This window comes from Apteryx rowi, unplaced genomic scaffold (genome assembly GCF_003343035.1).
Source record: "Apteryx rowi isolate R43461 unplaced genomic scaffold, aptRow1 scaffold_316, whole genome shotgun sequence".
Taxonomy (NCBI): Eukaryota; Metazoa; Chordata; class Aves; order Apterygiformes; family Apterygidae; genus Apteryx; species Apteryx rowi.
This window is the reverse complement of record NW_020449597.1, coordinates 301,747-318,677: the sequence shown is the minus strand read 5'-3', so window position 1 is coordinate 318,677 and position 16,931 is coordinate 301,747. Positions and strand designations below refer to the sequence as shown.

Genomic DNA, 16,931 nt, shown 5'->3' with positions numbered 1-16,931 from the left:
CCATGGCATGCTTACGCATTGGTTAGGACAGGACAGGGGTAAGGGGTGGGGGGGCTGAAAGCAGTTTGCAGAATCAGGAAACTAAACCAAGAGAGAGGAATTCGTCTGCTTTTAAATCTGCTTATTATAGTGTGTTTTTGTGTTAAGATTGTCCTTTGACGGGGACATCAAAGTAAAGCTCCAGAGGAAGAGGTGAGGTTRTACCGTGTGTTTGTCCTCCATGTGTATTCCCAAGATGCAGGAGAATCCTATAGGGCTGCATTTCCTCCTAGGCACAGATATGCCTCCCTCACAATTTGCACAGCTGCATCTCAGTTAGAATTTGGCTCACTGTCATTGTTTTGGTGCAAAAGCCTGTTCTGTTTGTGAAACAAAGCACCAAGACATTTCTGTTAGCAGTGTGGCTGTGTAAGCAGACTGGGGTAAACGCATCACTGTAGTTTATAGCTAGAGATGGGCCCACGTGTAAAGCACTTTGGGAGACTCCAGCTATAACAGTGGGTATTTTGGATATTAAAGAGTCCATCTGGGAGGATCTTACTCTGTTGCTTTTGCCATTTGGTCCCAAGAGTAACATAGACATGCAGCTTTCTCATTTTCTCTGCTTTAAATTATGTGTATGGTTCTCTGCTGCTGTGGCTTGTGTGTGTGCACTGTCACCTCCAAGCACGTGGGAAAGGAAGATGGGCAGGACACTGAGACACTCAGGACCATGTCTGTGGGGTGGTGCTGCAGTACAGATGAGAGCCACAAATATGACCCGGACATCTGACTCAACGGCCCCACCATCAGCAAATTAGCTTTGGAGAAACCTGTGTTGTGAACTGCAGTATCTGTGGAGAAGTCAGTGCAGTGCTGGTAACAAAGATGGCAAAGCAAAGAAAGCAGTGTGTATTAAGTACTGCTGACCCTGTGCTGTGGCAGTCTTTCGAACCCTTTTCAGCCTGACTTTTGTGGTCAATTAGCAAGCAATGGTGCTATGCATTGTTGGCAGCGGAGGTGATGGCTCACCCTCATTCCCATAGCATGACTCTCCCCTCACCTATATAGCCACCAGCCACTTTGCCAGCGTGCCCCAAGTTTGTTCTGATGCTTCGTATCATAGTTGGAAGGCAAAAAACRTGGTATGGAAAGCAGAGCCCTGTATGTGTATGATCCAGAAGGACTTACCTGTGGTCTCCATTCTCCCACAACTCCTCTGCTACTCACCCCAYATGCAAGTCCCATCCACGCACTGCTGTGTAAGCCTACAGTTCTACTCCAGACGCTTATGCCACTGTTGTCTTTCCATTCTCTGTGAGCACAGATCCCAGCGGTTAACAACACCTGTTACTGCCCCCTGTATTACTAATATCTGTAAATTAGTTTTTCCACATGTGCTGTTATCCCAAAACAGTCTTACTGCTCACATACATTCAGATCAAAGTGGAAAACAGAAACATGGGTGAAGCTTGTGACTGAATATTTAAAGACAGTGTTTTCATGCTTCCCTTTCCCCAGATTACCTTGACAGACTCTATCCATCTGCTCTCTGCTGTTGGGCAAGGGATATGATCTGTAATTCAGGGCCTTCAAAAGAGAGCATGGAGAAAGAAATTGTGGGCCTTTAGTGCAGCCATAGGACAGATTCCAAAGCAAAAGTGCTGAATTTGGGGTATTTGACAAAAAGCAGAGTTCACAGCAGTAGAATCATAAAGCCAGAATGCTCACTGTAAGAAAATATGCAGATCTCCCCTTTCTAAGTTGCCATTTCAGGCTTTCTGCGGATACATCATTATGTCAGTTATATTGGACTTTGTCCCAGAGATGTTAGTGTTAGAAAAAAAACATTTTTATTTTAAATAAGAACTGACATCCTTTGGGCCAATTCTGCAGCATGTTGCAAAGTCCATGACTGGTAATACAATATCCATGGTGCACAGTCCATGATCACACGGATATATCTGATTGTGTTGTACTTGTGGATAATCTAACAAACCCCCTTTCTTAATCTACCTGCTCTGACTCTTCTGTTTTATGACTTGAGTGTGACTGAAAGATGGGGATGGAAGAATAGGAAAGACAGRGAGGCAAGAACAGGCAGTTGGAGGAGAGCTAAACAAGGTGAAATCAGTCATGGAGAAATTTGATGGGGCTTGGCAAAGGGAGAAACATGCCTGTCATGATCAGTCTAGATGTGGATCTTGCTATGATTCTGTTGAACCTGTTATGACACACACTTGTGCACCTAAATACAGAAAGCTCTGTTTGACTCTCCTCTCCTTCTCACAGCTGCCAAGCTGCCTACAGAACAGGAGCACTGTCATCCAGTCCAAGGCTCTTCCCACGTGCTGACAGCTGCCGCAGAAGCCCTGAGCCTGTTTCATTGTGGACTTGGACCTTCTGGGATAAAATCATTTCAAAGAGGGTGCTCATTTCTGAAAGGAAAGTGCTGGCCAGTTTTGTCCCAGCGGCACTCGAGTCAGACTCAGCAACTTTGCCAAATGTCTCAAAGGTCCTTGGTTTCTCCTGCCTTGCAGCTTCCTGGTCCTGAGGTGAATGCAGAGAATCAGGGGAGAAGACATTGTCTTTGTAACTACTCGTGAGCGGCAAGGAGAGCCGAGCCACCCATTCTGGGTCTGCAGCCGTCAGCCTCTTGAGGGCCAGCTCTGGAGGGAGTGAAAACAAGAACTGTTGGTGAGATATGTAGCAGGGGAGACCACGGAGGAAAAAATGAGAAATGAGGAGACTTACTGAGATCAACTGTGAGAGGAGTAATTGTAAGCAAGTCTAACAATAAGCTACCAGTGGCGTCATTCACACCAGCAGCTTAAAAAAACAGAATTGATTTAAAACTCCTGTGATTTTTTTTTTTTTTTTTAATAACTGTTAGGATCACTTTGCTTTCTCATTTATTGCAGTTTCAAGTGGCACTTCAATAAATTGTTAGCAAAGCCAGAGAAAGTGAGGGTTTAGGACTGGCTAAAGGGGAGGCAACAATGGAAAGCTTTCAAAGGGGGGAAGTAGCAGGCAGAATAAAGGTCACTAGTGGACTTCCTCAGGGCTCACTTTAGAAGTGAGAATTTGCTGATAAACAGGTAGATTGAGACCAAAAAGAAATGGATTATTGTGAAGACAGTAATAACAGAAGTGGAATGAAATTCTGGATTATAAAATGCACAGCTGGATGGCTGAGGACTAGTAACAAAAAAATAAGCTATAAAGTAGTTGTTCATCAATTGGAAACAGATGAGGAGCAGTGGGAGCCTGGTGTGGGTGTTGATTGCAGGCTCATTAATGCACCACTAATGTGATTCTGCCCTGAAATGGGCAAATGAAATCATAAAATGTGTTGGTCAAGGTATTCCCTGGTGGCATAAAAAAACAACAACACATCCATGGTGTTGTTATTAGGTCTGGCAAGACCTGATTAGGAGTATTACATACAAATTTGATCATCCATCCCTAGGAAAGAGGATCTGAAATGACAGAACTGCAAAGAAAACTGTTCAGATGAAAACAGGAATGAGTCCAAGCTTACAAGATGGAGACCCCAAGAGATAGGGTTGTTTAGCCTAAGAAAGCAAATGCTTGTAGGGGATCTGATTGCAACCTGTTGTTATTTTGATGAGGTAAGCCCCGACRAAGGAAATATTTATGCTCAAAATAGTATTGGCACAAGAAGAAGTGATTATAAACTCTCCATGAATAAATACATACTGGAAATGAAAGGAAGGACCCCGTAGCAGCCTGAGCCTAGAATAGCTTCCTCAACAGGCAGCAGGAAAGGAAACAGGAATTCTTGTTTTTAAGGTAGAGCTTAGCAGTTGATGAAGAGACTCTGGTGTGGTGCACAGAAGCTCCCTTCTAGCCCTGCATTTCTTCATTTCCAAAGCGTACACTAGAAGCACAAAAGCTGGAAGRTTTGAGGTGACAGCCACGTCAGTGAAATGCTTCTGGAGTCAGAGAGCAGCAAAACAAGTAACTCATGTCTGATAATAAAACATCAAATACCATGACAGTCCCAATCAGATAGGACAAGTTTGTGCCATTATTATAATTACATGGCTCTCACTGACTTACTTTAATAAAGTGATCTCTGAAAGGATGGTCCCTATTCTCATACACTTAATCATGCTGCTTCCAGAAGATAGACTAATCAATAACCTGCCACAGCCTGGGACACGTGGTCTTCAATCAGCAGCTGGCCAATTCCCAAGACAAGTCTACTTCCTCAGCCTACTAAGTGATCGGTCCTTTTCCTCTGAAACAGAATTATGTCCCAAATTGTGGAAAGTTTGGTATTTAAACCTGTTGAAAGCATGGTGAGGAGAGACTGGGAATTTATTACGTAGGTTTTGTTTCAGTTAAAGCCCCAAATTTCTTTCATGTTGCTTAATTTTCAGGGTTTGTTTGGGGGTTGGGGTTTTTTTGCAATTGAGGTATTTTCTGCCTTTCGTTTTCAGCAGCTGTCCCTTAAGAGATGGCCCAAGTGTGATGAAGTCCCATGTATTTGCTTTAAAACATCCACATTTCTGTCCTCCTTAGCTTGTGAAAAGGCACAACGCCCAGTGTTTGCTAAATGCTAACACAGTACTCCAGAGAAACTGCCCAGGAGCGTATCAGGAATGGCAAGAGTATTACTGTACACCTTCTCTGAATATTTTGATACTTCAGCTCTGAAACGGGGTAGTATAGTAGTCTGGGTTTGGTAGAGAGCTAGGACTTGGTGTGCTGATCTTCCTGGCCCCTGTGACCGTGAAATCTTATAATTAGGTATGTTTAATTTGACCCATAGCTCTTTACTGCCTCATTTTAATGGGTATTTGGGGGGGGTTTTATAATCAATAAAGCTGTATCTTCTCGGTTGCTGTGACTGCTCTGTGTTTCCCTGGTATGGGATAGGTGCTAATACATAGTCCTCAGTGCTCAGATTTCAGTCTGCTGCTCGATGCTTATAGTATAAGCAAACAGGTCGCAGGCTAGGGCAGATTATTCACTCAGTTTTCCCCCCACTGTGAATAACACAAAGGCCCAGACAGCCTCAGCCAGCTGTTATGATACTTTTGAGCCCAAGCAATGCTTCCTTCCTCCCTAACTCAGGATGCAAGTCCACTTCTCTGTTTGTGTTTGGGAGAGGAGGAAGGAGTCCAGGAGCTCTGTGGTGTGTTGCCTTTGTGGGAAGGTTTGGGCTCATGGATAAAATTATTTTTCATCACAGAAAGCTAACTTGGTCTTATTTGTCATGTCCAGCACTGCTGCAGGGGCAGGAAACCAAACTAACATAGTCTCAACACACGCTTTTGGTGCTTACTGCAAAATCTGAATAATTTAGTATAAGGTTTTTCCCATTGCATCCAAACAGCAGGGAAGACATGGATATGTCTGTCTGTAGCATGGATCTTCTAGCTGGGGTCGTATCAGATGCTGCCTGACTGGGTAGGACTGGATCTGGACAGCTTTCTTTGTTGAGTAGGTCCACCAGGGCCTTACTGGGACTGGCAAATGTCAGCACCTCAGTACAGCCGTAGACTGGAGTTGGGCAGCCTGCTCTTTGCTGAAGATCTTTAAATCTGAGGAGGCTGGCAGCTCCGACTGTGCCCACAAAATGGGAGGCTGTCACCTAATGCCTCTCCTGGTGCTCTCYGCTGACACTGTGGTGCAGCTCCTCTGCACCGTCATTAAGCATTAGAAGGAACGTGCAAACCAGGGAGCGTTCTGATGCTTGGCAAGGGTGTCCTGGCRCGTGAGAGCCCCTGTGAAGTCAGTGGTCTAGGCCCTCAGGCGAGCACGTGGAGCTGGGGGAGCTCGTGGCTGCACGGGGCAGGAGGAAAACACGGATACTCTCCCCTGCTGGCATGCTGGCAGCCAGAGATGGACAGAGAAGCTGCCTGAACACCAGATGGATCCTAATTTGTCTTCAGAAGTAGAAAGCAGCCTGACCCTAGGACCACRTGCCATAGCCTGGTATAGACAGCTAAGCTGGATTGAAGGCCTGTCCAGGTAGCTTTTCCACTCGGTCTTTCTCAGTTCATCTTCCCCACAGTAACTTTGCTCTCATTTCACCCAGCCTTTCTTTCACTTGCTCCTTATTAGAAGGGCAGGAAGGCAAAGAGACTAAACCAGCATGGTTCTCCCCCCCACTAAACGAGAGCACAGAAAACCCTCAAGTCTGGAGTTAAAGTGGAATTTACTGCACTCGCTCCCCCATTTACTTCACTGGGTGCTGAAAGCCTACTTCCAGGTGGTACGGAGAATATTCGAAATGCAGACTTGGACGCTGAGCATAAAAGCATGATAAGGCAGGCCAAAAACACTTCTGAAGAACASCTCACCAAAGGCTGCTAATACCCTTTTTTCAAAGCAGTGGATGTGGACRGTATGTTGTTCAGTAGGAGCAAGAGCTGACTGGGGTGTAAAAGGATCATTCAAAGAAGGTACGGCCACAGCAGAAAACCTAAATGAATTCTTCGTGCTTCTGCTTGCTATGAAGGAGTGCAGAGGCTCCGCAATGAAATTTTTGCTACAGGACATGAGTCAGACTAACTCCTTCAGATTGAAATGCCAGTAGAAGAGATTTTAGAACAAATCAATAAAATGAACATGTAGAAAATGTCAGGCCCAGATGGTATTCACCCAAGAGTGCTAAAGGAACTCAAATATGAAATTGCTTCATTTATTAACTGTTGTTCGTTAACTCCTGCTTAAAATGAATATTGTATCAGAGGGACAGAAGGTAGAAATTGTGACGAGTTTTTAAGTGCGTAAAGGTGGATCTAGTCTGGGCAAATTCACAGAAATCATTATATCTGAGACTCAGTAGATAGATGAATACCTGCTATGTAGACAAGAACTGACAGGACATTTGCAGGCTGAGCAATTCTGTTTTGCAGATTTCTGGAGTCTTTGAAGGAGGCAGACAAAGAGTCCTGGTGCACTTGGGCTGCCAGAAGAGCACCAAGACAGACTCTCAAAGGACCCAGGCTGCCCCAGAATTAACAGCAAGTCTCTGGCAGGGACTAATACGTGTTAAAAGCTAGGAAAGCAGGGTAGGAATAAATAATCTATCTACCCCAAAAAGAGAGATCATTAGTGGAATCTCACCAGAATATGAGAGACCTGTGCTATTCAACATAGTAGTAAACAATGTAGAAAAGTGGATGGCATTAGTGTTGATTCTACTAAAATACTCAAAGAGGTAAAAGCCAAACTGACTGCAGGGAGTTGCTGAAGGACCTGATGATACTGAGTGACTTCAGGAAAAAAATGACTAGTGGCTTTCTATGTCAATAGCTGTGGAACGATTGACATGGAGAACACCACGTATTGATGACTCTCCCACCACGCAGAGGAGGGGTTTTGGAGCTGCCATGAACCGTTCTAATGACAGAGCTCAGTTTGGAGCTTGGGCAGGAAAGGAATGAAAARCAAACCGGAAAACTTCCTTATACCACCGGTGTAAGTGTATCTTAAAAACTGTGCATAGTTCCAGTCACCACATCTCAATAAAAATATACTAAAACTAGAAAAAAATGTAGAAAATAACAAGGATGATAACAGGAGACTAGACAGGACCACTTTGGCATGGTGGAAAAGCACTGGCTGATGGGGATCAAGGGGTCTATAAGGCTGTGAGGGGCTTGCCAAGGGCTAGCAGCGCAACTCTTCACCTGTCTCATACTGCAAGGACTAGGAGGCATGAAAGGAACGGGCTCACATCACCACGGGAAGTGGTGCTTTCGTGTGGTACATAAACTGGGATTCGCTGCTACAGTGACAAGGAGGCCAGTTTTATGAATAAGCTCAATAACAGAGGMGTCAAATCCATGGAGTTTCTACCAAGGGTAATTGAGCACATGAAAAATCCAATGTAAAGCTCAGCAAGCCCCTTCACTGTAGCTTACTTGGGACCAGTATCGTAGGCTGGCCCGTTCTCACATGCCATGCCAAGCGTGTGCCACTGTCAGACCCACCCAACGAGGCTAGACGTCCTTGGGCCTGCCCCAGGCCTGCCAATTTCATCTTCTACATGGGGCTAGTGTGGTATGCAAGGAGATCCCGCTGCCTGAGCCCACCGCCAGTCCCAGCCTGCCCACCAGAAGGGCCCCAGTGCGTATCAAAYGCAGCAAGACAGCCTCACCTGCCTGCGGGTCCAGAAGGGTCTCAAGTTCTTCTCCCACCAGCTGCTGCATGGAAAGATCAAACCCGTTCTCTGAATCGCGGTCTTCTGCCTCGCTCTCTCCATGGCCACTGTCCTTCGTACTCAGGCAGTCGGTGTCCAGCCCCGCAGCCCTGCAGGGAGGCCAAGGGCAAAACACCGAAATCGCACCTGAACCACCAGCACCAGTCTGCCTCGTCCCTACCTGGTCTATTATTATGACGGTGGCTGTCTTTATCCTCCACAGAATGACACAAACCTTGGGTGCTTTTAGAGGCTAACTAGTCAAATTCTGTTACATTCACTCAGGGGATTTTCCCCAGTTTTGGATACAGAGCTTGCTAATGGGATGTGATTTTTCTGTCATATCAAAAGTAGGTTCAAGATCCTGGAGCGCCTCACCATTCCCCTGCACGCTGCTCCCTCGATTCCCAAGGGGCAGGCTCAGCTCCAGCCCTCCAACACAGCARCCTGCGGGCTCCTTGTGCCCCATCCGTCTGCAAACGGCCTCCCAGATGAGTCAGCTAAGAGGAGCCCTCAGGAGCTGGGGAAGCTTGCAGAGGTTTTCCGAATCACCACTTTTGCCATCATTTTAGTTCCCACCAATTCATTAATTCTTTTAATATTCATGTAAACCAAAGCACTGGGCACTGCAGTGACATGAGCCCTCTGAAAAATGGGCTCTGGCTGGGTGCTGGGCTAGATGCGGGGCTTCCCCACATTTCTTGCTAGAGACAGTTTTTCCTTTTGCAGTGAAACACTGCCCTGAACCRACAGGGAGCTGTTGGCTCTTCCTGGAGAATCCAGAGGAGCTACTTGTGCACGGAGCATCTCAGCCTAGTCTTGCGCCAGCATCTCCAGCGCTGGATCTCACCCACTTTCTAACACACATGCCTTCAAGCAGAGACTATTTGCAAACCTGAAGGCACCAGTCTCCAGACAAGGAGAAACTAATGCCAGGCCCCTGGGCAGYGAGACTCTCGCAGCTCCTGTGCTGGTGGCGGTGTCTACGCTGTGCTGGGCCAGGTTCCCGCCTGCTCGTCAGGAGACGGAGCAGAGCCGGGCTTCTCGCAGTCCTTCGGCAGCACAGCAGGGTCCCGCAGCTCACCTCCCTGCAGCTTGCACCCTCTTGTCCCCGGAGGGGGGACGGCAAGGCCTTAGTGGCAAGTGCAGTGGGGCACGGAGCAGGTGGAAGGAGAGGTAGTTTGGGCAGGGGGAGATGATGATGAGAATGGTGGAGAAAACTGTGTCTACCTGCTGGTTTTTCCTTAACCGAGTCCTTTCCCCTCTTTCCTATCTTGGCAGATGAGGAGGACACAGTAAGGCAGTGATAAGGCCCTGCTTGCTGTTCCCTCCTGCTCGATTTCCCCTCCTGGGCCCATAGCCCGTGGTGTCCTGGCCTCTCCGGAGCCCTAGGGTCAGGCTGACACCTTGCATGCTTGCAGCCATGCATGAAGCCAGCTGCCCTGGAGGAGGGCTGGCTCCCACCTTGGGCTCCTACTCCTGAGCAGTGCAGACCCTCTCCAACACGCCTGCTGGTGGCCTCGTCAGCCCCGCAGCTTCCCTGAGCACTGCCATTCACCCCTTCATCATCAGCAAGCTGGTGGCAGCGGGGGCACAGAGGAAGACGCCTCCCTCCGYCACCAGGAGCATTCACCCAGACATGTAAACACCACAATTTAACGGGACCACTTTAAAATTCCTCTCTCTCTGGGGATGTCTTCAACACACAGCTGGGATATCTCAAGTCCTTCTCATCTCTGCCCTCCTCTCTGCCCTCCTGGCAGAGGGACAGATGCACTTAATTCATGTCAACAGGCAATGACATCTCTAAGAAAGTACCCAGAGCAAGTCAGAGCAGTGCGAAAGCTTGTCCTTGTGCATGCTGCCTCCAACGCTGTGGCTCAGCGTGCTCATCAATGCGCTGTTTCCCTGCATTTGAACACACTGTTTCTTTCCCCAGCAAAGGCAAGCAGATGGTTCCTGGCAGCAGGGGAAGCTCAGACGGATACGAAGAAGCTGGGAGACGAAGGTGCCGCAGGGAGGAGATGAAGCGCAGCCCGAGCAGGGAGCTGCATAGCTGTGTCAGCGTGGACATGGGACCAGAGGAGCCGTCATCTTCCGCAGGGAGGACCTGCCAGCAGTGGCTTCTGTGCCAGGTACATGACTATGTACTTCCCTGACCAGCCACTTTCCAAGGCTCAGGCCAGGGAAAGTGGGGACAAGCTGGTGTCTCTTGCTCTGGAGGCCTTTGGGGCCAGCAAGGTTGAAGAAGAAGCAGGCAGAGACACTAAGGGACAGTGTGTGAGAGAGGGAAAGGGCTGAGAGCAAACCTTACCTGCTGCCGTTCTTGGCCGTGTATTTGTTTCCCCTGTGATTCGTTTTGGGCTGGAACTGGCCCTGGTGCAGCAGGGACAGCAGCTGAGAGATTTGCTGTAAGACAGGAAAAGCCTATTGAGCCCATGCAATCACCACTCAAGATGCTTCCTGCCAGGATGTCCCCTCTAAACTGCACTGCCTTTTTATAGCGTTTCCTCCTTTTGCAGATGGTTAGGCATCCCCACTTGGAGGTTTTGAGGTGGAAAAACAAGAGATCAAGCAGCCCACCTGGCCCCAGCACTTCCCCTCCATCCACGGTGCTGTTTCAGCATGTCATGCCCTCCCAGCACGCACCCTTTCCCCTTGGTTGGGAGAAGCTAACCCAAGACCATCCCTGTCTCTGTGTGACGGCCACTCTCCATCCCTGCTCCCAGGATGTCCTGGCAGGTGTCCGGAGACCATTCCCATGGCAGGGAGGCCATTCATCCAACCCAAACTGTATCTGCCCAGGGCCTGGGAAAGAGACCACATCGCACACCACCAGGTTAATTTTTGCCTTCAAGGTGCATTCCCACAACCCCAGGGTGCACAAAAATCAAACAATCACAGAATGGTTGAGGTTGGAAGGGACCTCTGGAGATCATCTAGTCCAACCCTCCTGCTCAAGTAGGGTCACCTAAAGCACCTTGCCCAGGAACCTGTCCAGATAGCTTTTGAATATCTCCAAGGATGGAGACTCCACAACCTCTCTGGGCAACCTGTTCTAGTGCTCTGTTAGAACCTGATGAGGCAGGATTTGGGGGTTTTCCCACCTCCAGCAACCCGCGGGGCAGCTCCTACCTGGACTGGGGGCGACTCCATGGCAAATTCTCCCGTGGGGCTCTGCTCTGCAAGCGCCACCAGCGAGAGCCGAACCAGGCTCCTGAGGATGTGCTGGTGGGGCTGGGCCTCGCCAGGCACCCCGTCTGCCTCGGCACCGCTCCGTCCCTTCAAAGCAATGCCTGCAGGCTGGTTCGGTGGCAGCAAGGGGTCTCCCACCGGCCTCAGCTGTGGCTTCACCAAGCTCTTGCAATGAGGCAGCGCATCTGGAGGGCTTGCGGGCTCTTTGGCTGAATTTTTCAGTCTGTGAGGCTGGCAGGGCCGGCGCTGCATTAGAGTGAGGTTAAAAGCATCCTGCTGCTCACCCGAGTCTCTTTGGTTCCTCTGGTTTCTCAGGGTCCGATAGAGAGTGGGGGTCAGGTGGAAAGGAGCCTGCAAGGAGCCCCTGCGCTCGGGGTCCATGGCACCCTCACTTAGCAGAGCCTCCTCGCAGGGATGCAGGAGCTCGGCCTCTCTGGGCCCATCCGACCTGCTCCTGAGCACCGGGACTAGGTGTATGTCCGTCTTCTGAATCTGCCTGTGCGGCTTCTTGAGCTGCTGCTGCCTGTAGGCATCCTCTGCCTCCCTGCAGTTGTAGGCCATGCTGTCCTTCTTCTCTTTTTTGCACAAAGACACAATTAAAACCAGAATAAGAAGGAACATGCCCAAGAGAGCAGCCAGGCAGATAACAGTGACCACTGACGGGCTCAGCCTCTGAGACTCCTGGGCTGAAGTTTTGGAGAAAGCACCATGATTTCTGAAAACTAACCGCACACAGGCCTGGGTGTGCAGGGGCACGTCTCCTCCATCACTCACCTGTATTGCCAGCTCCCTCTCACTCCCGGCCAGACTACTGGCATTGCTGGAGTTGAGGAACACCTGTCCTGAGAGCGGATCGAGGACAAAAAGTCTGGCATCGTTCCCACCCACAATGGCATACTGGAGAGCCCCATTCAGGCCAGAGTCCAGGTCCCTGGCTGCGATGGTGAAGAGCAAGGGAGCGTCCGAGCAGGACACGCATGTCACGTTGACAGGTGCTGCCCCAGGGGYGCTCCAGTTCCCAGGGACTGTGCAGAAGCACCCCGTCTCCAGGCTGATGAGAACGGAAATCGTTGCTGCACCTCCCACCAGCTCCGGCTCGGTGATGACGGGGGCATTGTCATTCTCGTCAAGCACAGCCAACCTCACAGAGGCGTTTGACATGAGTCTGGGGTGACCGCCGTCTTCTGCTGTCACCAAGAACTCGAGGCTGCTCATATGCTCGTGATCAAAAGCTCGGAGGGCGAAAATATCCCCAGTGCTGGGGTCAATAGAGACCAGACCTGAAACAAAGGAATCCTGGATGCTGTAGGTGATTTTTCCATTGAAATCTAAGTCAGGATCGTTGGCACTGACGGTAATCAAGTAAGAAGGTGATCGACTGTTCTCAGCAATGGCAGTATCATAGGTACCCTTTTCAAATTTGGGGGCGTTGTCGTTAACATCACTGATACAAATAGTGAGGTACTTGAGCACAGCTAAGGAGAGATTGCCCTGGTCTTGCACCAGCAAGGTCAGGTTGTATTCAGCACAGAGCTCCCTGTCCAGCGTGGCGTTGGTCATCAGCACGTAACTGYGGCTGGTGGTCCTTTTCAGCCTGAAGTGTTCATATCCGTGACTAAGAGAGCAATGCACTTGTCCATTGTTTCCTGAATCAGGGTCACTGGCAGTCACCAGAGCCACAAAGCTGTCTTTGGGAAGGGCCTCGGAGAGCACGGGCACTCGGGCAGCCCAGGTGATGTGAACATCGGGGGCATTGTCGTTGACGTCCAGCACTTTGATGAGGATCTTGCAGTGCGCTGGGATGGGATTGGCACCCAGATCTCTGGCCTGTACATCCAGTTCATAGGTGTGGATTTCCTCATAGTCCAGGGGGTGCTTCAGGACAACACTGCCGGTCTGGGCATCGATGCTGAAGGTGCTCAGCACCTGCAGGGGAGCATGCTTGCTGAGGCAGTACTCTATTTCTCCATTGGGACCCTGGTCAGGGTCTGTGGCTGTGACTGTTATGAGGAGAGTCCCAGGCGGAGCATCTTCCCAAATCTCTACTGTCAAAGAGCTCTCTGCAAAGACAGGGCTGTTATCATTGGAGTCGAGAACTATGACTTTAATTAGAGTGGTACCTGATTTTGGCGGTTCTCCACGATCAACAGCTGTCAATATTAGATCGAAAGAAGAGTGCAGCTCTCGGTCTACTTCTTTAACAACAACAAGCTCCGCATGTTTTGTTCCATCAGAGCCCGAGACAACCTCCAGAGCAAAGTGTTCGCTAGGAGACAGCGAGTAGGAGCAGAGCGCATTGTGGCCAGTGTCCAGATCCAAGGCTCGATCCAGCGGGATCCGCGTCTGTAAAGACGCACTCTCTGAAATCTCCAGCTCCAGTTCAGGCGTTGGAAATTGAGGCCCATTATCATTGATATCTAATACTTGTATCTCCACATGGATTAGAGCCAAATTTTGGGCAGTCAGCACATCGAAAGAGACCAAGCATGGATCGTTATGCCTGCAGAGCTGTTCCCTGTCCACCCGTCCTGCAGTGCTGAGCAAGCCATCCCCACTTCCCACCCGGAGTGGGAACCTCCTTGGGAACTGCATCAGTTGGAAGGTTTCCACTGTTTTACTTCCCCCACCCCAATCAAAATGCTCTGATAATTTTCCTATTACCGTTCCATTCGGTACTTCTTCAAACACTTTGTATTGCACTGTGAACGTGGCCACCTCCTGGGCATCCACAGAGAGAAAAAGGTACCACCACAAGGCTGGGATCTGAAGAGTCAAGTGGCACAGCAAAAGCATGCTTCTGAGAAAGCCAACCGCACTGCCGCTCTGTCCCAGTACAGCGGATGCGTCCATGTAGCTCTGCATACCCAAACAAAGTTTACAGTATTTGCAAATCCTTTGCATCCTCTCCCATTTCCAAATCCCATAGGCACATGTTACCAATTGGAAAGGAACAGAAATCCCAAGTCCAGCTGTGTTGAGTAGCAGTTCTCCCCTTCCCTACCATCGCCGGAGGACAGGCAGAAGATGCCGGTGATTGCTGCGCTGAAATGCCTCGGCACCGGAGGAGAAGAGGACTGCCACCAGAACAGCTTCAGTCAGGGAGCGCCGCGTCCGGCCGGCCGCTGGCCAGGGCTGGGAGGTGGACGAGCTGGTGTTTCCTATGGAAACCCCACCTACAGGAAAAGGGAGGACCGGGGCCTTGGTACAATGCTGTCCCGGGGGTGGGGGCTTGTGGAGCGTCATGCTTCCCAGCTCCAAGAAAGGTAAGGAAATGCCCTTGATTTTGAACCTAAAGGAACCATCACAACTGTCTGATGTGACCTGCAAAATACATTTTTACAGAACCTGCAACTCTTGCAGAAAGTCCCTAATTCATTTCTGAACTCAAATGCATATCTCAGAAAGATGTCTGTAAAGACTAGAAATGATGATGAACTACTGTTCCTGTATTTATCCTAAAGGCTTGTTCACTGCACTGTTAAACTCCTTATTCTTTATTTTAATTTAGTCTAAATGTAGCCTGTAAATCCTGGTTCTTGTTCTGCCTGTTACTGCTGGTTTTGAGGGCAACGCTCACACATTGTCTTTTTCAGTACACAGCTTTTGATTATGTCACACTTTCATCTGGACAAACCAAAATGACTCTTAGTGCCTTAATGGATCACTGGGAAAGCTGCCACTTAAAACAAGGGCAGGTGGACTCAGGGCACAAGGAAAGCAATTCAGCGATGGCAGATGCAAGCTCCCAGCACCCTGCGTCCATTTATCCTGCCCAGCTGCGCTGGCTCTGCACATGCTGTCTTGCCTTCAGCTCTGCCTTGATTTCCCCGGTGCTGCTTCTCACCCAGCACAGATTTTGCGCTAGCTTTGCCCAGATCCCTGCTCTGCTTCATTTCGGCCTCTTACCCCAAGCTCCTGCCTGCATGTGGCCTACGTACAATCACCCACAGGGCTGCTACCTTTTGCTACCCATTTTCTGGCCAGTTGTGTATGGGCATGCATTGCACCACGTGCAATTCAAAACTGTTTCATGTATTGCTCCTAGGCTAACCCCACCTATGCAGGCAGGCAGGGCAGCAGGCAGCGGCTGGTTGCAGGGTCAAATGCTCCGAACAGGGCTGTATTTTGGGTCTTGAGGCCACAGACGGCGTTCAGACTGGGGACGTTGTCGTGGAAGTCTCCTCGGCCGTTTCTGAGAGCGGAGCATCCGCACGAAGCGGATCATCTTTTACAGCACGTCTTAACACCACAATAAACACAGCAAAAGGACTCTGGGGGAAGAGCAGCCCAGCGCTGACCAGCCGCATGGCCTTGGCAGGGTCAGTGCCACCGCTTGGCACGGCGGCTCCCGTCCCGCCTGCCCGCTCGGCTGCTGGCGGCAGCACCGGCACAGCATGGCCGCAGCGGTGGGCCAGCAGGAGCCGCGGTGCTATTCCTGGATTCGGCACCCGCTCCGGGGGACCTTTGCCAAGCCGTTTCCCTTCTTTGTGCTATCGCTTCCTCCTTGGCTAAACAAAGCGAATCCGTGGGCTCTCCTGGCGGGGTGCGCTCTCGTGTGCGGGCTGGCTAAGGACCTGTGGCTGCGAACACGGGTGTCTCGGCACAGACTCTGCTTTCAGGTGGGTGGGAGTGAAGGCTGCTTTCTTCTGGGGGGGTCCCATCCTTCCACCTCCTTCGTTACACCTCCTTCGTTACACCTCCCCTTTTCCAGGGACGGTGAGGAAGGGGAATGGAGATCTGCATGGAAATCTCATGAAAAGAAGAAACAAATGCAATCCCTGAAAAAGGTTGGAAGTTTTCCCCTGCAAAAGCCCTAAAAGGCACATCCTTTTCCTCCCCATCACCTCCTGTTTAGGCTGCCAGGGCCCCAAAAGGTTCCTTTTCCTCCCTGAAGGCGAAGAGGTGAAGGCGATGGAGCGCCAGCTGGCTCAGCCTCCGCAGGAAAATGCGGATGTGGCAGCCCYGTGCCGGCAGGAGAACAGGGCCGGTCCCTGGGGCGAGCACCGCGGCCTCCGCAGAGGGCTGTGCCCAGTCCCCGAATGCCTGCACAGCTACGGCCGCTGGTGACAGACCTGGACTGCCCAAGGGAAAAGGAGCTGGGGAAGCTAATGCATTAATAATTACAGCACTCCAGGAATAAATCCCTCTCGGCTAGACCGGTGGCCCCGCACCTTCAGGAAGTTAGCAGATTGTGGCTGCAGGATACAGAGCAAGTATTCCTGAGCTGCAAGCCATATAGGCCCTATCTTGACATAAAATAAGGAAATAGAAAGATAGAAAAGAAAATGTGGGAGATGAGCTGAGATTTGCAAGAAGCACCGATAGCAAAATAAGCTTGGATGCTAATAACAAAGTAGGTTTCCTGCAGCTTTCACTTCCTTTTCATGCACATGCAGGTTCCCAACTTGTGGGTGCTCCGAGACCTTCATAGAAAGCATTGCCTGCCAYAGCACAAGATTTCTCCCCTAGGAGGCTCTGCAGCCTTTCATCTACACCGTAGAAAGAGCATCAGTTATATTCAGTTACTGCACTGTTCTTTTTGTGCCCATCACGTTATGCTGCTCATGCTTAAAAG

General features: G+C 49.9%; 1 protein-coding gene across 1 annotated transcript; it reads right to left on the bottom strand.

The window, feature by feature from the left end:
* Positions 1-2,271: 2,271 nt before the first annotated feature.
* On the bottom strand, positions 2,272-14,404 carry PCDH12 (protocadherin 12). Its single transcript, XM_026070660.1, is given in 5 exon segments — positions 2,272-2,648; positions 8,120-8,271; positions 10,361-10,372; positions 10,437-10,570; positions 11,297-14,404. Coding segments are annotated over 5 exon segments (3,624 nt in total). The 5' UTR covers positions 14,258-14,404; the 3' UTR covers positions 2,272-2,283.
* Positions 14,405-16,931: the final 2,527 nt, after the last annotated feature.